The sequence below is a fragment of the Gadus chalcogrammus genome, chromosome 7 (assembly GCF_026213295.1).
Source record: "Gadus chalcogrammus isolate NIFS_2021 chromosome 7, NIFS_Gcha_1.0, whole genome shotgun sequence".
Lineage (NCBI taxonomy): Eukaryota > Metazoa > Chordata > Actinopteri > Gadiformes > Gadidae > Gadus > Gadus chalcogrammus.
In genome coordinates, this window is record NC_079418.1 from 14,036,406 (window position 1) to 14,060,877 (window position 24,472).

Here is a 24,472-nt window from a genome sequence, read left to right on the forward strand (position 1 = left end):
ACATTTAGTCACACATAAGAGTCTTTTTAAGTGTCCTGTATTGTCTATAAAAAGGCCCTCACTTGTCACGTTAGTCTGTCTACTCCGGGTATGTACATCCACACGTTGCGGCGCAGACCTGCCACTCGCGTCCGGGGGGCGGTGGACGATATTACGGGGAAGCCGGGTTAATGAGGGAAACTTTGACTGTAATGTGGTGAAAAATAAAATGGATGACTTTGGTTATGACTCATCCGGATATACAGTTCATTGGAGTACGTGGAACACTTTTTAGAACCTATTTTTTTTAAGTCTGTCAATTTCAGCAGGAAACCGATATATATCATGCTTTAAATATGATATGGCGCTGGCAACTGAAAACCAATGACCATCGGAGACTTTTAAATTCAAACCGTGTTGCGGTGGAGGACGAGTCCGGGCGTCGACCTCATATAATAACCATATCCACGTACGGGCTCAGGAGCTTAGGTCAGCATCGATTCGGCTTCCCCACTAATCTACCAAATATTACCCAGTAACTAGCTTGCACTCACCGCAAACCACACACAACATCTTTTCTTCGGAGAGGGCGTAGGAAAGTATAAAAAAAGAAAAGTCCCAACAGACCAACATGTAGAGCTGTCCCCTGCATGTGCCTTACCTAACCGTATCCCTGCTATGTACAAAGCCAAAATGGATGCTCACTCTAACTCAGTAATTACATCGAGAAACAAAAGGACAGTAGATGAACGGCGCTGGCAGAATGAGAGAGCGGAGGTCAGCACAGAGAGTGGGTCCCATGGCCTATTCTTTTTTTAGACAAACGTTCAGCGGGTCGCGTTGTGTCCTCAATGTGAACGTAACTCGTAACAGAACCGTCATTGCCCTCAACCTCCATCTCTACGTCTTTGTGACCTTTTCTGAAAACTGACGGGGCAGGAAGTAATGGGGGTTGGGGGTTGTGTGTGTGTGTGTGTGTGTGTGTGTGTGGGGGGGGGGATATGAAAACGTCAATCCATCCTCTTAAGTGTCCGTCCACGTCTCTTCGTCCTCCCTCCGTCCTCTCCCTCACACGTAGTACTCCTTGTCCTTGTTCTTCTTGCCCTTGGCGGTCGCCTTGGTCCCCGTCCCGGCCGCCACCGGCCCCATGGCCGTGCCGTCCGCCTTGTCCTTGCGGGGGCCCCCGGCGCCCTCCAGGCCGCCGCTGTTGACGTAGCTGTGGCCCTGCTCCGCCTGGTAGGAGCCCTCGTCCCGGTTGCGGTACTTGTACATGGCGTAGAGCAGGATGAGGATGCAGAGCGCGGCGGCGGCCACGATGCCCACCACCATGCCCGTGGTGCTGCTGGACTCCCTGATCACCTCCACCGCCCCGGGCCGGCCCTTCTCCTCGTCCGGCCCCGTCGGCGCGGCTGTGGGCACATGGGGAAAATTGGGGGGGTAGGTTAGTCCGGGGGTGTTTCTGGAGGAGGGGGGCGCGGGCGGCAGAAGCACCTGGTCTCGGGTGTTCATTTTGCCCGCGGGGATGTGGTGCTGCGGCTGGTCGGGGTGGGTGGTGGGAGCACGGGGAGGGTGGTGGGGGCGGGGTTTCTTGCCGGCTCCGCCCTCGCCGCCGGCGCCCGCGGCGGCGGCGGGAGGGGGCGGCAGGACGGTCCTGTCGGTGACCAGCGGGGAGTTGTTGGCGTTGCCGTAGAAGTCCTCGTCGTCCGACTCGGTCATCTCGCCGGAGCCGAAGGCCGACACCTCCACGGGGTCACCGCAGTCCTCCTGGTCGGGGGGGCAGGAGGAGGGGTGGGGGGGCACCATCAGGGACTCTCTGGTGGTGTCGAGCGGGGACAGCAGGGTGGGGGGAGGGGGGATGGCGGGGAAGCGGGTGGCGATGGAGGGCGGCTCGAGGGAGTCCACCGTTATTATGGGCAACACTAGTTCACCTCCTAGGAAGGAAGCACAGCAGACGACGGGACGGCCGTTAGAGACATGAGCTCCACCCCTAGCAACCACTGGGCTCCTCCCCCATCAGACGGCCACATGCTGATGCTCCCAGAGACGGCGGGGGCAGATGCTAGCGTTTAGATGGGCTTAACGTCTCTGGTCTGATCCAGACCCCGCCTCATACATTTTGAATGTCAACTCATTAAAGCATCACAACATTTGGTCTGCCTTGACTGTGTTGGTTCAAAAAAATGTGTGTTTTTTGATGTATTTGTTAAGTTTGACACGAAATGTGTGGGAGCTATAGTAGCGGCAATTATTATTTAAGCGTAAGAATGAAAAAGGTAAATAAATGACTACGTTGTATTTGATCAATATGGCACATCGAAAACGACATCTGCCATATGAACGATGATCTGTAAGAGGACTCTAACAAACATGCTAGCATATTTAAGATATGATCTCCTTTGATATATTCTTATTGTAGTTTTGATAGATTTGTCTAGGGACCTTATTTATGATTTACCAAATGCAATTCATTCTTCCAATTAAGATGTATTTGTTAATAAACTGCACAGTCAAAAGTTCCCAAAGGAACTATAGAATATTTTATGTTTAGAAAAACCCCAGTAAACAGGGTTAAATATAGTTTATGTTATATTATGTTACACAAACAAAACCATAAGTACATGAGATCCTATAATCGGACACAAATGTATGTACATGTGTTCATGCACAACATGACATGAGCCCAGTCACATCGAAATTTACACTGCAGCATAGAAATCTAATAAAACCTCTGGTTAATCCACATAAAGCTCCCACTGTGCCTAACTCAACCACGAGGAGACTGTAGTGGCGGGGCCGCTGGGCCCGGACTCACCTGTTCCGGGCTCACACTCCTCCAGATCCTCGTCGTCACTGGGGCACTCGGCGGATGCCACCAGGATGTCGTCTGAGTTCTGGGGCTGCAGACAAGAGACAGGAAGTCAATCTCAATCCAATCACTAAAACAGAGCCACCTTATCTCGGGATTTGCGTGACAATATTAATTTTTTTTTTAGTGCTGTCACACCTGAGTTTATTTTTCCGCAACCTGGGAACAAGTGTTATCCTATCTTAAATGGCACTAATGATAGATATGTGAGAGACTATGCTAAGTTTGGAGAAAATAACACATTGTTCTTTTGTCAATATGATTTACAAAGTATCCATTGCAATATGTCAGCTCTTACTAATGGACACCTAAGAATATGTAACGTTATGTAAAATGGAGGTCACTTTAAAGGTTGAGTGGCCATTAAAAAAAATTATATTGGTCTTCTTTAAAGACTATAACTTATATTTATATTTGACCAGTGGAGTTGGTAAGGTGATGGTGGATAAAACTACTAAAACTATAAAAACACATTTCTCATTGTTGGAAACAATTGGGATAATGTTGGTACAGAACTCATATAAAACTTAGGTCTTGTCATTTTATAGATGTTTTAATGTGGAATTGGAACATCATGAACCTTTAAGTCAGCACAAAACTGAATTTGTGACTTGATTTTACAGCAATACGTTTTTGCAACTGCAAAAAAAAAAAAAGAAAGAGAAATGGTGCAAATGGTGTGTAGGTGATGCTATTTGTATTCAGTCAGTGACTGTATGCATAATAAGACCAAGAACAAGATGCCAAATCCTTGTTGCTTTAAAACATTTAGGAGGGCTTAATTCAGACCATATTGTCAACATTTGACAGTCCTAATCCTATTTTAGGGCAAAGAGAGAACATTATGAATAATTTCTCATTACATCAAGGTTTAACCTACGCATTCCGCAAGCGAAAACTAATAACCGCTTCCAATATTACACATACGAGTCTCACACGCGTTTACACACATCCTTTTCGGAACGCATTGTTTGTTTGTGTAATTTGCCTCTTTAACACCTGAATCCACCGCCCTCCTGTCGTTAGCGTACGTCATGACGGAGCGAGTGGGGGGTGGGGGGGCCACGACCCTCCCGGCTACGACTCCCCAGGCTACGACCTCCCCCCCCCCCCCCCCGAGGTACCTTAGAGATGCTCTCCCGCAGGCTGGGCGAGCGCTGGCGCCGGGTGGTGGTGGTGGCCATGGTGGTGGTGGTCTCCATGATGGTGGTGGACATGTCGGACACGGCCACCGGCGTCGCGGCCGTGGCGTCGGCGGTGACGGCCGACAGCGAGTCGCCCACCAGCCGCAGGTTCCCCTCCGCCTGCACGCTGGGGTCGCTCTCCGCCGCCAGCTTCAGCACCTGCAGCCCGTTGTAGTACAGGCCCGAGATCTGGCCCTGGAACGGGCGCCCCTTGTCGTTGCCCCCGATCTTGATGGCCGCCTGGCTGTTGAAGATGGTCAGCTGCCGCCCTGTGTTCAGAGCAGAGAGAGAGAGGGCCAGAGAGAGAGAGAGAGAGAGAGAGAGAGAGAGAGAGAGAGAGAGAGAGAGAGAGAGAGAGAGGGAGGGCCAGAGAGGGCCAGAGAGAGAGAGAGAGAGAGAGGGAGAGGGAGAGAGAGAGAGAGAGAGAGAGGGAGGGCCAGAGAGAGAGAGAGAGAGGGAGGGCCAGAGAGAGAGAGAGAGAGAGAGAGAGAGAGAAAGAGAGAGAGAGAGAGAGAGAGAGAGAGTGAGGGCCAGAGAGAGAGAGAGAGAGAGAGAGAGGGAGGGCCAGAGAGAGAGAGAGAGAGAGAGAGAGAGAGAGAGAGAGAGAGAGAGAGAGAGGGAGGGCCAGAGAGAGAGAGAGAGAGAGAGAGAGAGAGCGAGAGAGAGAGAGAGAGAGAGGTCGGGGGGTGGAGTGGGGTGGAGGTGGGCGGAGAAGGAAGGGGAATCGTATTTGATCGTGGGCATGGAGGCGTGAAGAGGAGTCCAATCGGCGGGGCTTGTCTGGGTTTATGGTTATTTCTAGTTATGGTTATTGAGAGTGTATATGCTACTTAGATGGTTAGCTGGGTTAAATGTGTGCACTGCTTGGATCAGTTCGGAAAGAGTTGGTTGTTTTAGAAAGTCTGCGTTTCCAGGTTTCTTTATTTAGGCTCCTATTTACACATGTGATGCGGCTGTGAAAGTGATTTCAACTTCACGGCTATTTTCTCTGCAGCGGAAAAAAAAACCCACAAACACACACAGATGTTTTCTCCAGCCAAATGAAATATCTCAACTCCAAAACAGACGGTGCGAGACGGAAGGCGGGGAGGGCGTGGATTTAAAAGGACAGGTTTGCATGCAGCAGAAAAAGCCTCCTACATACTGTAAGTCATGTATCACGGAATGATAGGAGCTGGAGTTAGGGGGTTTCGGAAAAGTATGCGTTTAAAACCGAATTTAAAATAAGGCTACTTGGCAGAGCAGTGTTAGCCAGCCTTTTACGGAAATGTTAGGGTACATAATTAGAAGCAGAAACTAATTACACACAATAATTAGACATGGGACAGGGGTAGGAGGGTTAGTCGAAGGTTATGTGGGTTTAGATCAATTGTGTCTATCTGTAAGTTAGAGTTAGCTATTAGTGTAAGGAGAGGTGCAGTATACCAAGAGACAGAAGGAGGACAAAGGGGACTCATCGTAAACATCCCAACACTTTTGCTGACTCACTGATAGAATAGCGTTACTCAATTTAAAATAACATTAACATTAAAATACCCCATCTGAATTGCCAATAATAGCCCAAATAAGCCATATTGAACCGTAATCTATATAACATGTCATCCTCCTTTTCTTTTGGCACTGCATCTCTCCGAGGGAACAGGTTAATTAGGCGATTAATTAAAGGATTAATTCATTCTGTTTATTTTGGATATTGTTTCTTTTTCTTTTTTCTTTTACCTTTATCGAGTAGCCACTCGTCAACTACCCGACCGAGTCGGTATGGGATTCTTTGCCTAGCAATAGCCAGTCGCTCATTATCAAAGTTTCCTTGGAAGAATTTGGAGAGACAGATTAAAGGTTAAAGTCTGCAGGTTGAAACATCACAAGGTTAGCAAACAACGTTATCCATAACAGGTTTAAACAAGTTGTCAATTTTAACCCCCCAATAAATACGGGTTAAAACAAACTTGTAGATTATACGTAATTGTATCTAGTTAGTGGAAGGTAACATTTTAACCATGGTTAAACTAGTTAGGTGAATATTGAGGCTGTTTTTTTTATAAGTTACTATCCTAGTTAGTATCTATTTAGCTTTTTCATATTTTAGCAGTGTTTCAGTCTCAATGAAAAGTCATGAAAATCATCATCAGCAACAGATTAAACACATTCATTTAGATGTAGAACAGGACATCAACATCAAAAACATCAGCTTCTGTATACACAGTGTTACGAAAGAGAGAGTTCAATACTTGCATTGGTATGTCAAGATATAGACAGAAAAAATACAAAAAAAGATTTAACTGATGTGTAGTCTGCTCTCACATATTTCAAATAATAGTCAAGCATGGATATAACCATATAAATAAATCATGTTGCTATGAGAACGGTTTATATGTGGAGCAAGATGGTCATGATGGGGTATATAATGGTTGCTATGGGGTAAAAGAAAGGCCACTTTAGGGGAACCAGACGTTTTTTCATGGGGTAACACCATGGTTTCTATGGTGTTACAGAATGGTTCCTATGTGGTAACGGAAGGGTTGATATTGGGTACATAATGGTTTCTTTAGCTCAGAAAAAGGTCAAATGTCCTAAGAGATTAGTAAAGAATAATCATAGGGCATACATACAGACATACTCCAACGAGTCTGTTTACGCGGGAGTGGGTTAACAAATAATAAACCTTTTCACCTTTACAAAGCACCGCACAGTTGTTCCTTTGGGAACAAAGTAGCCCATGTTATCACTGTGCGGCCTCTGTTTGTCAGTCGCTTCACAACAGGCTTTTCAGGCTCACTCGGAGCAGGGCCGGCTGAAAAGCCCACTCTGCAGGAAACCATAAAGTAGCGGCGCAATGTGCCCAGATTGACCTTCAAGTCCCTTTTCTCTCTCCGACAATGTCCCCCGAGATCATGTTCTCTACCGTTCTACCGTCTCCGTCTGAATGCGTCGGCCGCACGCCTCAGCTTCGAACCGAATCTCATCCCCTATAGAGACTGTGTTTAAAAAAAACCTGTAAAAGCCATCGAAAGCACTACGTTTTCCTGGAAACTGTCGTGAGATAATGCAAAGAAGGGGGCCGCGTCGACTGGGTGGTGCTTCGGGAAGAGAACAAAAGAAACTCGCCGGCTTGCAACTCTGTCACAAAATGAATGCTGCCAACGACTTTCTTTCTCTGCCTGAATTTCGTTTGACAATGCCTTGACCTATATTCCCCCGTATTGTTCCACTGTATCGTTTGACATTTGTTTTCTGCTCAAAGGAAACCAGATGCATCAGACTGTGTGATTGCTGTTGAATAAGGCGCTCTCTCTCTGTCTCTCTCTCTCTCTCTCTCTCTCTCTCTCTCTCTCTCTCTCTCTCTCTCTCTCTCTCTCTCTCTTACCTGGCGGGTAGCGCTCGATGACGGGCTGGTTGTCCACCTGGAGCGTGGCGTTGCCACCGCTACGGGTGAAGCGCACCACGTGGTACTTGCCGTCGTTAACGACGACCGTGGGCTCGTCGATGGTGATGTCGTCCGTGCCCACGTTGAAGATGACGCCGATCTTCCCCTGGTCCTGCGCCGACCAGAGATGACAATTTAATCACCAAATTTGTTTGGAAAGCACTTCTGAACATAAGGATTTTAAGATGCTTTCTGAGTTTAAGGGGCACAATTAAACCCGTGATTTAAAACACTCCAAATAACCAGTAAGAGTTCCCTTTATTCCCTCTGACAAAACAATCAATAAGCCACTCTTCATCTTGCAATTTGTTTCTTAACTGGGTGTAAATTGGAAGTTGTTATCCATTTTAATTTGAGCCCGTCTGTCAAAACAAGTCCTCTGTTTTGCTGTTGTACGGACAATAAGGTTGTCTAAGCTAATTAAAAGATGCGACACGGTTCAAAGAAGAAAAACATCAGGCAGGCGTTAAGTAGAACGTCACAATGTGAACAACGTGAACTCGACAACGTGAAGTTCTGCCATTGAGCCATCGGAGCAGGTGCTTTAATCGACAGCCACTCGCAGTCCACCATGAAGACATTCAGGAGCAGGCGTGGAGAGCGAGGGGGCAAGTGAGGCGACCTACACACGAACAGCACCACTACACTAACCCACCCTCCCTCTGTATTGACTAGTATAGGCTAGGACATCTGAGGTGGGGGGGCAGACCTGCCGCTAACAGGGCGGCAGCGCTAACAGCGGAGAGGGTGTGCGTGTGTGAACCACAAACATATCCTGGGTGACACGAGCATGATGCTAAGTTGTCTCCAAGGAGGGCTGCACCCTCTCCCTGCCCGGCCCGCTCAGGTTTTGGTTGAGGCGGATGCGCCGTGACACCGTCCTGCTGCTTCCCTTTTGGGGACGTCAGTGCTTTTCCCTCCTGCCGGTCTCCTCCCTTTCAGAGGTCACTTCCAGCGGCCGCCGTGGTGCTCGTGCCGACACGGCGGTGGCCTCCACACACTCTCTGCCAGGCGCTGGCACATTGGCACAACGACGGCACACAATGGTGGGGCGGGGCGGGTAGGAGATCTAATTATACCCGCCACGCACCACGGGAACCAGGGCAATGGTGCAGTGTGTTCAGGTGAGGGCACGGCGTACGGGTGAGGGCTGCTTCGTGTGCGATACGCCGTGGAATGGCCAAAGGTTATCCTCCGAATCTCAGGGAAGGCTATCAACGTTTTAAGGACGAGTGGTCCACGTTGTTAGCGTTGTCGTCGTTATGCTATCATAATGATCATTAGCCTTATTTTATATTTATCATTATTAGTGTCTTGGAATACACATTACAGCAGGAGAGAGCGCAGACCCTTAGGAGTCAATTAACCTGGTTGAATGTTGTTTGTTGGCTGCTGAATAACCCACCTTGCAGGATATCTAATGTGAGATAAAGGTGGATATACTGGTGCTCTTGGAGCCCCAATGGGAAGGTATGCCGCATGCTAACAAGTCGAGCCACTAAAAGGGGTAATTGACCTTCACAGCACAATCTCTCCGGCGAGACACGCGATGCGATTGGCTGCCTGCGTTCTCCTGTTTACACTCGTACGCCACTCACTCACAACGGCTGGCGTTTAAATGGAAGAAAAACATCTTTCAACCTCTGCGTCGCTGTAATCGTGACAGCAGGCTGCGTAAAACCTTTCTCTCCGAGCTGTCCCCTGAAGCCCACTCACAGTGTGTGTAAGGTAGGTGTAAGAAAGCTTCGCTTTTCGTGACAGAAACCACAAGTGTGTTTTGTTCACGGGAAGGATTATTCACGGAAAACGAAGTTCACGGGAATAAACGTGTCGCTGCTATTTTGAGAACTTCTCAGTGATTTGATTTGATTTATTCTTTGACTAACGTACTGTTGACACAGGCTAATCATCTATTTAACTCATTTAGGCTGAAAAGGGAGCGCACCAATTCATTCACTTGTTTTTAATGAATAAAGTTATAGACCTGATCCAATTTGACTCATAGAAGGAGGCACGGGTGACCACCGACTACAAACCAATAAATTGTTCTAATTGGATCCCCGGTGATCCAATCACAGTCCCTCTTAGCGCTTGTCCCCGCTCTTCATTTCCTGGATCCCTTTGGAAGCCTACTTCACATTAACTACAGGAAGACACGCTCTGAATATCTATATATATGTTTTTTCCTGAACTGTCTTTCCAAATAACCTTCTCACCACATTCATTCACGTCGCCGCAGTTTATTTTCTTTCGGCGATATATCATAAGACACAAATGTATTCTCCCAGCGAAGCGTGGCGAGTGCTCGTCCCTGGGGGGAGCGGGCCGGCTCGCACTGAGGCAGGAGACCGTAACCGCCCAGACATCCCTTCCAGTCTGATATCCGTTTGAATAAAGAACTGCTCTTATTTTGCTGACCTCCATCTAATGACTAATGTATTACATCTGGATTCATATACCCCCCGCCCACCCCGTCCCCCCAGCTTTCAAATCTGCACTTTCTCCTCCTGCTCGGAGAGCCTTTGATTCCCGTGGTGCTGTTATTTTTAGTGTCTGAGTTAACTTGCCGTTCTCCTATCTCTCCGTATCTTCTCATCTTCGTCTTGTATCCCTCTCCGTGTATCTCGGGCCGTCTCTTCAGGTCCGCTCAAAGGGCGGCTTTACCCTTTGACAAACAAGTCGGGTCTATGCTGTACTTTGCTACAATATACTACGCAACGTTACTATACCCTACGACATACTACACTACAAAACTTGACTCATTCCAACACTGGAACAGTTATATGATACTCTACAATACTAATGACTGTAAACGTATGAACACATTTACATTGAGGGCATTTATCAGACGCTTTTATCCAAAGCGACTCACAACAAGTACATTTGTCCGAAGAAGGTGAAAGTGCCGAGGACTAACAATGAGCCCCTAATATACACTGCATGTGCATACATTTACATCTGAAACCCAGAGTCCTGCAGTGCCCTCCTCCTGGTGATGTACGGGGGGGCGAGAGAGGCCTGGTGGGCAGTGCTTTGTAGTGCCGGAGCACCCGTGTTTACCACCGCAGAGCGTGAATACAGAGGCCTTCATTAGGACTACAGAGGGCCTCCGCCGCCACACTCCATTACTGCTGCAGCCGGCCTTCCTGTACGCTCTCAGTTAGAAAATATATACCTGTGTCCCCTCTGCCTACACACAGACAAAGCACGCACGCACGTACGCACGCACGCACGCACGCACGCACGCACGCACGCACGCACGCACACACACACACACCTGAGTGACTATACCAGGCATGCATCACATTCATCTTTTAGAATAAGTTTACTTTTTAGAGCTATTATTAGTTAGTGTGCGTGTGTTTGTGAGGGTGTGCATATATGTGTGAGTGTGTGTGTATGTGGAAGAGTGTGCGTGTGTGTGCATGTGGTGTGTATGTGTGTGTGTGTGTGTGTGTGTGTGTGTGTGTGTGTGTGTGTGTGTGTGTGTGTAAAAGAGTGCATATACGGGAGTGTGTGCGTGTGTCTGTGTGTGTTTGTGTGTATGTGTGTGTGTATTTGTTCTCCACAGGAACAACAAACTCCTGCTGCTGAATTTTGGAGATTCAGCATAATCCTCCTTCCTCCTCCTCGTCTTCCTCGTCATGCTAATCTGATTTTATATGGCTGACCCATTTATACACACCCTGCCAAACACAGCCTGGATCCGCCTTGCTACAAGAACATGCATCTCCGTCTATTGCGGAAAAGAGATTCAGCACAAACCAACAGCCAAGCCCCCAAATTGCTACCGCTAATCATTTGAATTACATGAGGGCTCACAGCAGCTCCACCGCGGAGCGCGGGGGGCTCAGTTGGTGTGGACGGTGACGTACAGCGGTTGTTGCAGCACTCTTACCGTCAGACAGTCTGTCAGTACCGGGCTCCGGCCAGCAGATGTTGCCTGTTAGCCTGACGGTTCTCTATTGAGCGGCGAACCCTTAATGAAGGGTCGTATTGTTTTATCCGGTGGCAGGTGTTCAGGGTGTTACGGGCGGGTTTACAGGGGAGGCCATTACACGGCAGGGTTGAAACGTTTGGATGCTATCGCTCTGGATGTACGAGCCTGGATGTCCTCCGATTCCTGAATGTTCGGTCGTTCTTTCATGGTTTTATGTGTAGTCATTATTTTCTTTTTGTTTTGTTTTTTCCATCGCAGGCCTATGATGAACACATATAGTGTCATTGTAGATTAATTTTAAGGAGAAACATACACACCCACCCACAGTGGAGCATAAATTCCTTCCTAATTGAGCTCTCACCGTATTGTAAGACAATTGTAATATGTTGATCTTGGAATACACAAGTATGAGCTCAGTCATATGTTTGTGACAACCACCACAACAGAAATGCTGTCTTTTAAGAACCATCAATCATGCTAGTTTTGGCAGCTTTAATAACTTCCACGTCCTCAGGGTGTTTCTGAAAGATTGAGCCGAATCTGAAAATTACAAACTAAATCTTTCTACTCAGCCTCTCTGACTACAAACTCTGTGCTGCTCTCTACTGAACACCGATATGTGGGGCAACAGTGGTCTCACCACAGTGAATTGGGGCAGACTATCTCATAGATGAATGTGGGCAGGGGGGGAGGCTGATTCACCCAAATTACCAGGAACAAGGGAGTTTGGTTCTGACAGGTGCAACCTTTGAAGTGTACAAAACCCGATGACAGGTGTGTCTAATTATAATTATGTAGGTCCGCTGTGATTGTGATCAGGAACTTCGGAGATGAAAATTGATGCTGTATCCTTTCTATTTGACTTGGTATTCCCATCAATAACGTCTACCTGATGCTTACTTACATTTATATGACAGTGTTTATAGATCTAGATACATTTTCTATATTTCTTTCTTTAATTTTAGATTCTTTATTCATATTTTTATATATCTCTTTTTCATTTCAATTTGTCTTTTAGTTTCTGCTAACAACACCCTAATTTCCAATGTAGTTTACTAAATACTCCCCATATTGCATCGGGTCTTATTTTCAGAATACAGCTCACTGTTGGTTTCTATTGTCTGCCGTTTAAAGTGTTTGTCCTGTTGGCGTTCGTGGGTTCTGTTGGTTTCTATTGGCTGATGTTTCATGCGTGTGTCCTGTTGGTATTTGCTCCTATTGACATTTGTACCATTGTGAACTTTTCGTCATTATGGATAAGGGGTTTTTGAGTGGCGGGGCGTTTTTCGCACAAGACACACGGTTTGAAAAGGACAGAAAGGCTCTGTCTTTAATAATGATGCAGTTTAATGATGATAAAGCCCTCATAACTTTTGGAAAGGTCACCACGTCAATACCCTGAAGCTCACTCAATCACCCTAAACCCCCTTCCTCGCCACCTTTCAAATTACTCCTCACAACAACAACTTTACCATTTCAGAATATAGAGAAGAGGGCAGGAGCAACCCTTGTATTGTTTTCATTTGGAGACAAACTCAGCCATTATCTGACCATTTAACACGGTTTTAACCTTCATTTCCATATTTGTTGTTTTTATAATGCAATTCGAACTGTGACTGAAAATTAAAATTCTATATTCAAATTTGTATTCCAGATTAAATTGTAATTCTAAATGACATTTACATATTACAATTAAACCAATTTAAATTCCAATAGCTAACAGAAGCTAACAGAAACCGACCGGAGCCTTCTACCTCCTCGCCGCTCGCCAGGCCGTACGTCACTGCTTTACAAACAGATGTTGTTTTAATTATTACAGCAGTCACAGCCATTTGACAGACATCCCTTCTGGTCGTCGACGCGCGCCACACATCTGTCCCGGGGCCATGCACGCCGGTGGGGAGGCTGATTTCCCCAGAGGAGAGGCAGGCTGGAGGAGGCAGCTGTGGAGGAATCGACCCCTGGTACCACCACAAGCTTGTTTCTCTCCAGGATTATCACCAGAGCGCAACGCAAGTCTATTTACTTGTAAGCTGTCCTTTATATTTACAACAATACTGGCAGGCGGCTGTTTGTTCTTTTTTTTTCTTTTGACTCCGTGAACTCGAAGCTGAAACGCTGTTGATTAGCTAATCATGTTGTCTATGGCGGCTGTGGGGCTTATTTAGCTGTGTTTACTGGAGATAGTTTGAGAGGACAGCACTGTACGCGGCTGATTAATAAAATGAAGGCAGACTGGTTTTCACTCATTCTCACTCGTTATTCACCGTAATAATATAATCGCTAGTGGTATTGGTCGAAATAGAAGTAGTGATGTAGGTAATAGTAGTACTAGTATAAGGTCTAGTACTAGTTATAGTGCGTATCCACAGAATGTACTAAATTTGGTTGCAGGCCTATAACTTTCTTTCAAGACTTTTTTGGGGATAATTTCCCTTTTAGTTAAATTAAAACAAGGATAAGAAAATATGAGTTATTTAACAATGAACCATCCCATTCGTCATTTTTCTAATATATGTACTGTTTCATACTCATTTTGCAGAAAAATAATAAGAATAATAAATAATTGTATTATGTGAAGCTTATCTTTTTAGAAAGTTCTAGAAGGGTCTTACTATATGAAGCTAAGAGGAAGTTTTTTTAGAAGGTTCCAGAAGAGTCTTACTATATGAAGCTGAGAGGAAGTGGCTTAAGAAAGTTCTAGAAGAGTCTTACTATATGAAGCTGGAGGAAGTGGCTTAAGAAAGTTCTAGAAGAGTCTTACTATATGAAGCTGGAGGAAGTGGCTTAAGAAGGTTCTAGAAGAGTCTTACTATATGAAGCTGGAGGAAGTCTCCTAGCCCGTGTGTGCTCTCTACGCGGACCAAGATGGCGTCCTTCTGCAGCGTGCTGAAGCCCACGGCCAGGCGGTCGGCACGCGTGCTCGGTCGCTCATTGGGAGCCCAGGTGTAGGTGATGAGGGCGCCTCCTTTACCAAAGATATACGTGGTTCCAGCTGCAGAGGAGAAAGAGATGGAGGAGGAAGCAGAAACATTAGACATATGGGAACTCATTTGGGCTACATCCAAGGAGGGATGAGTGTGGTTCATTGTTTCTAGGTTTGTTGTTGCATGTGTCTTTTAAATCTTAAATCAATAATTTGTAATGGAGCTACGGTTGGGGGTCACGTGCTGAACGTATTGTTTCATCATTAATGTGCGCGCAGCATCACTTTCATCATTGATTCACCTCCAAAGATATCCAGAATTCACGAGTGTCACATAGCGTAAGGGCAACGGATATAATGATGATATCTATAAACCGCTGCTGAAGAACCACAAAGTGCTGAAGTGAACATACTGTTCACTGTGAAAATGCACAACTATACTGCACCATGAAGGATTTCCCAAAACATCTCTCCCATCTTATCTCAATCCAATTTTAAAGGCCAATAATAATCAAGCAATAATTTTTTAATATAATATGTTTTTCTTCACATTGACCTCTTTAAGAGTGATCAAGAAATGTAGTTTATGCCGTAAAAATAATTCACATTGCAAGAGAGAGGGGAAGAGAGAGAGGTCAGAGAGAGAGAGAGAGAAAGAGAGAGAGAGAGAGAGAGAGAGAGAGAGAGAAAAAGAGAGAGGGATTTACATGTTTTGCACGAGAGAGACAGTGAGCTGGTTTGTTTACTAGCTTTAAATAAGCTTTTGGAAGAACGGTTTACTAACAGACATTACAGCCGTCGTTAATGACAGTTGGGGCGTGGCGGGATTAGAGACATTAAAGTAATCTTAAAGGCAGGGCTAGCTATAGAATACCCAATGAGCTGCACAAGCATACAAAGAAAAGGCGTTCACAAGGCCTATCAAGCCACTGAATGATGGGCCCGATTTTTCCTTGCAGTATATGACTCATTTTTGTATTTCATTACAACTCATTCAGTAGACGCTGTTTACCGCAAATGTTGTGCAGTGAACCCAGACACAGGTCCCTAATGACCAGGTAGGGGGTTGCTCAAGACACCCTACAGCTAGACCATAGACTGGATTGAACCAAGAACCTTCTGACGCTTGACAACCCAGCTCCTATACATAACGAAACCAGTCTTAAACATCTGTGTTGTGCTGATATTTCCTTCTTTTGCCCTGTACCCTCCTGTTTGGCGGATGATTCACCGGGGCCAATCTCGCCTCGAGACAAACGCGGCGGGCGTGTTGCTGGGGAGGAGAGGCGGGCCTCCTCGCTGCCGCCCGTGTAGGATGTGTTCTCAGGTAGTTCCAACGCACGGCGTTCATTTGACTGCCGGTAATCGACCTCTGGGAATAGCTTCATTAGCGTCTGCCGTTAATTAATAGGCAGGTGTTGCGCGTTCCCCACTGCGACACCGCAGTAACGGCCACTCCCTCCCTCTGCCTGACTGCGTTGGAACGGCGCTAATTGCAGGTATTTACGACACGATGGCTGTATCCGCTTCAACATGTAGGAGTAGGAGGAATGGCTGGAGGGGTGGGGGGGGGGGGGGGGGGCGGGGGGGGGGGTGGGGGTGGGGGGGACTCTGGAGGAGGCCCTCCAGAGCCACGCTATCGGCCCGCCGCGGCCTGAGGACAAATGTCACGTCGGATTAGCCTCGGGCTCTTTGAGGAGACTGCGAGTAGATGAGTTCACTTATTATCTTATAATGAATAGGAGCGCTCTGAATTACCGCGAGGTGCGCGTTACGTAATATCAGTAAACACGTTATGGTGCATAGGCTACGGACAGTGTTGGCAGAAACCTCAAAAGATACTTTGGTTCGCTAGAAAAGAGAATTCAAATATAAATAAATAAAGAGAAAGGAGGAAAAAAGTATATTCAAGGTTGGTCAAGAGATATACCGACCACAGGAGGCGGGGCGACGTTCACGGGATAATGAGCATCAATTCCACTCACACAACACGTTTACTGCGCCGTGGTGCGAGCAGAGGTCCCTAGAAAGAGTCGAGGGAAACCGGAGACCTCACAAAAAGGCAATACAACGTCTGCAGGCCGTGGGATGCAGCATGAAATACAGAGCAGCAGCGGAGCAGCAGCGGTGAGATCCTGGCGATAACAAAGACAGTATGGCTCCTGTATTCTGCATTAGTCACAGGCACATAACACAGGGCACCATTACGCTGGTGCACCTCGCTCACACATATATATACGCCAACCTCCTCACCCTTATTTGCATCACATTAATTAAGCATTAGGTGATGAATCTGCCAGATCACACGGTTCTCCACTCTCTCTCTCTCTCTCTCTCTCTCTCTCTCTCTCTCTCTCTCTCTCTCTCTCTCTCTCTCTCTCTCTCTCTCTCTCTCTCTCTCTCTCTCTCTCTCTCTCTCTCTAATACATATCGGGGGAGGGGGATAAGTAGGGAGAGAGGGGCTGGGATGAGGGGATAGGGGTCACCGATGCATGTATGTTATTGTATGGCTAGCTACGCTGCACTTAAGAGCTTGATTACAGTAAAGGCGTACATCGATGCCCTTGCACCCAGGGTATTAACTCAGCTGTTAAACACGAACTGTCTTGTGGCTGGTACAGGGTTATTGGGGTCACATTAAACAAACAGTATGTTATTAGCGTATTTGTTTAGCTACTGTGACCGATTGACCCCCACATGCACCATGCATTAATAACAATATGTTTCTCATCATTAGCTTGTATGGATGCCTTTGATAGTATTCACGGCGAATTGTGGAAAACAACAGAAACATTGGCTGCAAAGATTAGACCGGGGTTGCATTGTCTTGATTATGCATACAAGTGGCCGAGATGCATTTGTTTTTGGATTAGGTACATTTTGCAGAGTGAGCTCGTAGCCCAGGTTCTTTGTGAGTCATGATATTGAGATGGAAAGTCTTTGAGTAATTGCAAGAAGAAAAGGAAATTATATTGCTGATTTATACTCCAACAGCTCTTTCAAACGCGGGTGACTTTCTCTCAGCTCACTGGATATTTTAACAGGTCTAAATCATTCACCGCCAAATTTACTTCTTCAACTTTTGTTTAACTCTCCCCCAGACCCTCTCAGATCTCCCGAGAAACACTTTGCCAGAACGCCCCCATTTCACTGAATATCTTTTCTCATACTCATACATACTTTTGTTACTGGGTGACAGTTTTCATGATGTAACTTGGTTGTTTAATTGAGCTGCGTGATGCTGGGGAGCTAATTAAATACACTTAACCACTGTTAAAAAAAAAAAGAAAGAAGTATTGCAGCTGTTTCACCCCATTCTCATGTGTGTGAATACAACAGCCGAGATAGAAGTGTAGATAAAATTGAGCTTAAGCATCTGCTTAACGACGAAATGTAAATGAACAACACATACAACTGCAGGGCGTTCCTGTGGCAAATAACGTTTGCTTTCAGTCAATTCTCCATTTAATGTCTGTGTGTGCGTGCGATTGTGCATGTGTGGATCTATTTGTTTGTCTATGCATGTCAATTTGTGTTCATCGACCTGTGTGTGTCTATTTGTGTGTGTGTGTGTATGTGTGTGGGGGTATGTGTGTGTGTGCGTGTGTGTGGGGGTATGCGTGTGTGTGTCTGTGTCTATGTGTGTGTGTGTGTGTGTGTGTGTGTGTGTGTGCGTGAGTATATGTGTGTCAGGGACGGGTGTGAACCAGCACAGTGTGTCTTTGAGTTAGACAGATAGCCCCCCCGTCTCTGCCATCTTGGAGGTCAATGTAATACACGACCCTGAGATTTTCCCCCGTCTACGCCGAAAAACCTGCTGTTGCCAGAGCAATCTTTGTTTTCCTTCTTTTCCATAGCCTAGAGACAGCATCTGGCCGTCGTCAAACGCCACGCGTCTATTTATTCACATGACCTAGGATGGCAGCTCCGGCCGCTGTGCCCCTATGGGTCAACGCCGTCTTTTTCATTCAGACCGCGAGGATTCTGGAGCACTGGAGGAGGAGGCGGCAGCAGCAGCAGCAGCAGCAGCAGCGGCTGTGAATCAAAGACGTCTCTGTGGATAATTTCCCACATTTTACAGACATGGCGCCTGGAGAATAATTTAGAGCGGTGTGTCTAACGCGGTTGGCACTCAGGGGAGCCGGACAAGGAGGTTAGTGAGGTGGGTTAGCGAAAGCGACAGTGCACCCAGAGGAGAGAGGCTGCTGTGAGCGCTAACATGGCTAGCTCTGCACTGGGCTGACAAAGCGCTTCTGCTGCGCGGCCGGAAAATAACAGAACACGGAAATATTGATCGGTAGACGCATTACGAGAAACACAACGGGACATATAGAAAGGGCTACTTAAGAGGTGAAACCCGGTGAAAGAATTGAGTTAAGTGGGCATTTTTGAAACCGTTGAGATCACCAGAGGAAATTGAATCACGTATGCATCTTTCGGAGACCTTATGTGTAATTTATGAACCGGATGCATGTCTGATGAGGATACTTGGAGGATATCTTGGGAGTTTAAAAGGGTAACTGTATTTTCCAATATATGAGAATACCGTTTCATCCGTGTCTGCAACATGTCTGCCTTGCTATTTCACCGCATAAATGTTCCCATTAATTGCCATTTGGAGATTGAAGAACCAATGGAGAACGCAAACCCCGGAACCCATCATGTCAACGGTCCAACTTCCTCATGGTTTACTTTCTGCTGAACAGAGATGATGTTACCAACAGCCGTTATTTCACAACAAGCATATAAAGCTCATGTGAGGGAGTGTTCTTGTGAGGGAGCATACTCCTTCGCGGGTGAGCAAACTTCCGCCTACAAGTTTCAAAAGAGTGAGCAGACCTAAAGTTTGAGAAAAAAACACATTGGGTTCAAGGGTTGCAAGTGCATGGGGGCGTTGCAGAATGTTGTAAAAACCCACGTTACACTCGCTCAAGCTAAGAAGTGCAGCCAATAGAAAACTTTAGATTTTTTTGTAAAAAACACGGTTCATGAGACCCAAACAGAAATGTTTTCTACCAAAGAAAGCTAATTTTTGGGTTTGCCTAGCCTTTTATATCTGCGATTAAGACAATAAGTAACTAATCAGAGAACATGTTGACCTAAAACTAAATCTGTTATTTTATTAAAAGTCAACATTTTCGTAGCCCAGGGTGACCTAACATGGTTAACTTTCCTCACATCTCCCTCTGAATCTATGAGATAACCGTTAATGTTTACATGGTCGATAACCATTGACGTTTACATGCTGGATAGCTGTTGATGTTTATGGTTGACGGTGGTTGGGATCAATGCTAAAGCCTTTGACTAAACAGACGCAATCCTTTGAGAGGGGAGGCATATTATATTTGTATTCTACCTCGTACGATTAAAATGTTCAACATTGGAAGCACACCGTTCGTTAACCAGCACTCGACACATTGTGTGACCGTGCTTGGGTGCTGACATTAAATAACACACCTATTACGTCCATAGCAAGCAGCCGGTGAGCCTGATGTCTTTACAGGCAGTTAAAATGAGACATCATGGCTCTCTGCATTGTGTGGATCCGGTAACAGTGTCCTGTACAACGGGGGTGTAAGACACTGCAGTAGTGTAGGTGTCCTATAAATAGTCTTATAGCCCAACGGCCCAAGTCTTTGTCTACAGCACACATACACACACGCCCACACATACATACGTGCATATACATACATACAGACACACACACACACTCACAAACACATCCATGCACACACCTCCACGCACATGCATTCACACAAATACATATATGTATGCGTGTTAAGACACACACACATATACACACGCAAACACACACACATATACACACCTCCGAGCACATGCATCAACGAACGCACAAACACACACGCACCCACAAACCCATATGTATGAGCGTTCAGACACACACACACACACACACACACACACACACACACACACACACACACACACACACACACACACACACACACACACACACACACACACACACACACACACACACACACATGCTTACTTAAGACATACCTCCATACCTGAGCAGAATTTGGTCACATACCTTGGTTTCCAACTAACAGGGTTTAGCACGATGAAACAATCTTGCATTATGTGATACAGGGAAAGGTGACGTTCATTAAGTGGATTTAAATGTAGAATTCAAGCGCACAATGGATTTTTTACCCTGCGCTATGGACTCTGAGCAAAGTACAGCAGCACAACTGTTCCAATAGCAGCAGTAGAATGTAATTGAAAAATGATCACTGGAAGCTTTGAAGCTGAGCTGGCGCTCCTGCGTTGGTTTGATCAGAAACGAGGGTGGGTAGGGGGTAAGTGGGTGGTGGTTAAGGGGACGGGGGGGGGTGTGACCGGACAGGTCCCTCTACGGTACGGCGGCAGGTGTAATTTATCACCTTTTAGACCCATTACAAGCGCGCGAGAAGCGTACAAGGGTGAGATAAAGACCCTGGAAAACCATTGAAGCCTTTCCCCGGCGGAGATAAAGGTGAACCGAGGGAGGAAGCAGGACACCCGATTAAAAAGGCAATCAATTCACGGCCCGACACAAGAGTGTGTGTAGCTTTAATTTCCTTTCAGGAGATACGTCCTTCTCAGCGCTTCCCTAAGCGCCCGGGCTGAGCCGCTGAGCGACGTGTCGACCGACGCCTGGTGGAAGTGAGGACAAGAGAGGCGCTGGGTGTTACGTAAGAGAGAGAGAGTGATGAGTCCCATGATGTCCCCTCAGTGAAGGCGGGTAAAAGAGCCAGCCACGCGCACAGCATATCCCCGCCACATCTGTTCAAAATGCATGTGTCATACAGGGTGGGATATCAAGTGTGTCAAGAAAGTCATAACGTTACAGATGGAGGGGATCCAGAAAAGGATATGATTATTTAAAAGGATGTGAAATGGATATGATCACGGAAGACGTGCCATATTTAAGACTATAGGTAAGGAAATATAATGTATATGAATCATAACAGACTTATGGCTCCCTATCTGGCAGCTCATCACGCCATTTATCCAACCCCCAATACCCATCAGGGGCCACATTTAGACCTTTAGCACTTGGGACACTGGGGGCCCTTAGAGGACTACATGTACACCTTAGCACTGGGAGGACACTGGGGGCCCTTTGAGGACTACATGTACACCTTAGCAGTGGGGACACTGGGGGCCCTTTGAGGACTACACGTACACCTTAGCACTGGGGACACTGGTCGGCCCATAGGGGGCCAAATTAACACATTTTGCAATGAAGACAGCAAGGGCCAAATGTACACCTAAGCGCTGGATACCCCAGGATCCCATCAAGGTCTAAATGTACACCTTTAGCCCTGGGGATATTAGCGACCCATATATGGCCAAATGTACACCTTTGGCACTGGAAACTCTAGACCCTTTATGTACACCTTTAGCATTGAAGAAACCAAAGGCCAAATGTACACCTTTAGCATTGGTGACACCTGCGGCCCATCAAGGGTTAGATGTAAATGGACTGCATTTCAACCTGGTCTCACAGGAATCCGTGAAATGACTACGGACGAATAACTCGAAATCCGTGGACACATCACAGAAACACGCCGATTTCCGTGATGTGGCCACGGAATTCGCTCCAATGCAAGTTAATGACGCTGATGTTCCGTGGCTCACACACGGATCCCCGTTTCAACGAGCGAGTCGACCACGGGGGCTTAACTCAAAACCCGGGGTGGTCTCACCGAAACACTTAAATTGTCCTTGCTGTGTCCACGGAAGTCGCTCCAATGCAAGCAAATGACAATGATATTCCGTGGCACACACACAGATTCCCGTTTCAATCTGTGTGTGTGCTCCCGTTTCAATCTGTGTGTGTGTGTGCCACATTTGACCACAGCGGGGGCTTAACTCAAAATCCGTGGTGGTCTGACGGAATCACTTCAATTGTCCGTGATGTGGCCATCACGGACAATTGATGTGGCTCCAATGCAAGTAAATGACACTGTAAGTCCGTGGCTCACACACGGATATCGGCGTGTTTCCGTGATGTGGCCACGGATTTCGAGTTAAGCATCCGACCGTAGTCATTTCACGGATTCATGTGAGACCATGTTGCTGCATTTATATGGCGCTTTTTCTAAGCATTGGCCACCCAAAGCACTTTACAATATTGCCACACATTCACCATTAACGCACACATTCACACACCGACGGCGGAGTCAACCATGCAAGGCGACAGCCAGCTCGTCGGGAGCTAACAGTCAGGGTTAGGTGCCTTGCTCAAGGACACCTCGACACTCAGCTAGGAGGAGCCGGGGATCGAACCCACAACCTTCAGGTTACCTGCCAACCAGCTCTACCTCCTGAGCTACTGCCGCCCTTGTACACCTTTGGCACTTGTGACACAAGTGGCCCATCGAGGGCCAAACCAAACCTTTAGCATCGGTGACACTAGCGGCCCATCAAGGGTTAGATGTACACCTTTGGCACTGGTGACACAAGTGGCCCTTCGAGGGCCAAATGTAAACCTTTAGCTCTGGAGATAATAGTGGCCTATCGAGGAACAATTTCACAGTTTTGGCACTTCAACGGCCACATGTTTACCTGTAGCATCATTTAAGGGGCTGATACAAGACAAAATGCACACCTTAGGCACTAGAGATCCAAGGGGCCATTAAAATACTTACTGGACACTGTAGGCCCAGAAACAATGGGGGCCCATCAATGGCTACCTTAACACCTTCAGCATTGGTGACACTAGGGGCCCATCAAGAGCTCAATGTACACCTTTAGCACCGGAGACAGTAAAGGCCATGGAGGGCTTAATGCACACCTTTAGCACCGGAGACAGTAAGGGCCATGGAGGGCTTAATGCACACCTTTAGCACCGGAGACAGTAAGGGCCATGGAGGGCTTAATGCACACCTTTAGCACCGGAGACAGTAAGGGCCATGGAGGGCTTAATGCACACCTTTAGCACCGGAGAGAGTAAGGGCCATGGAGGGCTTAATGCACACCTTTAGCACCGGAGACAGTAAGGGCCATGGAGGGCTTAATGCACAACTTTAGCACTGCGGCCATAGGGGCCCATTGAGGACTAAGCGTAAGCCTTTAACAGGAGAAGAGGGGCCTTACCATGGCCTCCCCTGGTGAGGAAGGGCATCCGGTTAATAGCGATGGGAACCGTGCCGTGCTTGTTGTGAAAGTGGTGGACGTGGTGCGTGGTGCTCAGGCTGGAGGAGACGCGCGCCGTGCCCGTCTGTATGGGCAGCACTGTGAGCAGGGAGATCCAGAAGGCCAGTCTCAGCAGGTAGCTCAGGCCCATGGTGAGGCTGAAGCCAGGCTGGGCGGCCTCCAGGTCATCTGCAGCCTGGCCCGGATCGGGGGACACGCCGTGGAGGGGTGGGAGGCTTGTTGTGGAGGACTGAGGAGGAGGAGGAGGTGGCGGAGGAGAATCCACCTGACCACCTGCCCAGGAGAGGCAGGTGGGCCCCATCAGGGCTCCTCTCCGCCTGCCTCGAAGACGGTAGGGCATCTCAGCAGCTGACGGGGGTGTTTACCGCCATGACCATCAGGGACCGGGTAGTCGATGGAGAAAGAGACACCCAGATGGGGGTGGACGACCGATTTAGAATTATTTACGCGAAAGGACAATTCAAACGATCGTCCGTAAGTGTTACAAAAAAGAGGGGGGGAAAACAATTCCCAAGTCCTATTTCCCAGACAGCATCGCAAGATTTTTTATGGCAGGATCGCCACGGCGGCCAAACTAAACACCGGTGCACTCGGTAGTTCCCATGAAAAATTCACCGCCGTCCTCTTGGAAAAAAAAGTAAGTCTCCACGCACGTAGACCGCATCTCAATGGCAGCGCGGGTGAGCGGCGGCGGCGGCGGTGAGCGGAGCGCCCAGAGGAGCCACACTTGTCATTCAGCGCAGAGCGAGAGGGTAGAGACCGCGGCGGTGGCAGCGCTGCAGCCCCGGTATTCAAGGCGTTGTGATTCACAGAGCCGCTGTGACTGGAATCCTGATAGGAGACTCCGCCGTGGGCCACAGGTAGAGCAAGGGGGGGGCGGCGGCTTCCCAGCCGGATAGCGGGCTCTCGACGACGGGCAGTGGCGCGCCGCGCGCCAGGGACGCGATCATCTCCTCCGAATGCACCGGAGGAACCGAAGAAA

The 24,472-nt window shown here is 47.4% G+C and overlaps 1 protein-coding gene across 1 annotated transcript; it reads right to left on the bottom strand.

Annotated features, from left to right (window-relative positions):
* Positions 1 to 1,047: 1,047 nt before the first annotated feature.
* On the bottom strand, positions 1,048 to 23,473 carry LOC130385135 (neurexin-2-beta-like). The gene is made up of 7 exons (XM_056593458.1): positions 23,431 to 23,473; positions 14,210 to 14,391; positions 7,397 to 7,568; positions 5,749 to 5,838; positions 3,970 to 4,298; positions 2,792 to 2,870; positions 1,048 to 1,910 (listed from the first exon to the last, which is right to left on the bottom strand). The coding sequence occupies exons 1-7, from the start codon at positions 23,456 to 23,458 to the stop codon at positions 1,048 to 1,050; spliced, it is 1,743 nt and encodes a 580-aa protein (XP_056449433.1). The 5' UTR covers positions 23,459 to 23,473.
* Between the last annotated feature and the right edge of the window lie 999 nt (positions 23,474 to 24,472).

Coding starts and splice junctions, on each gene's coding strand:
- LOC130385135 (XM_056593458.1), bottom strand. CDS start 23,458: ATGCCCTTCCTCACCAGGGGAGGCCATG. Junction 4,299..5,748: donor CGAGTGGCTACTCGATAAAG/GTAAAAGAAAAA, acceptor CTCTGAACACAG/GGCGGCAGCTGACCATCTTC. Junction 1,911..2,791: donor GGAGTGTGAGCCCGGAACAG/GTGAGTCCGGGC, acceptor CTTCCTTCCTAG/GAGGTGAACTAGTGTTGCCC.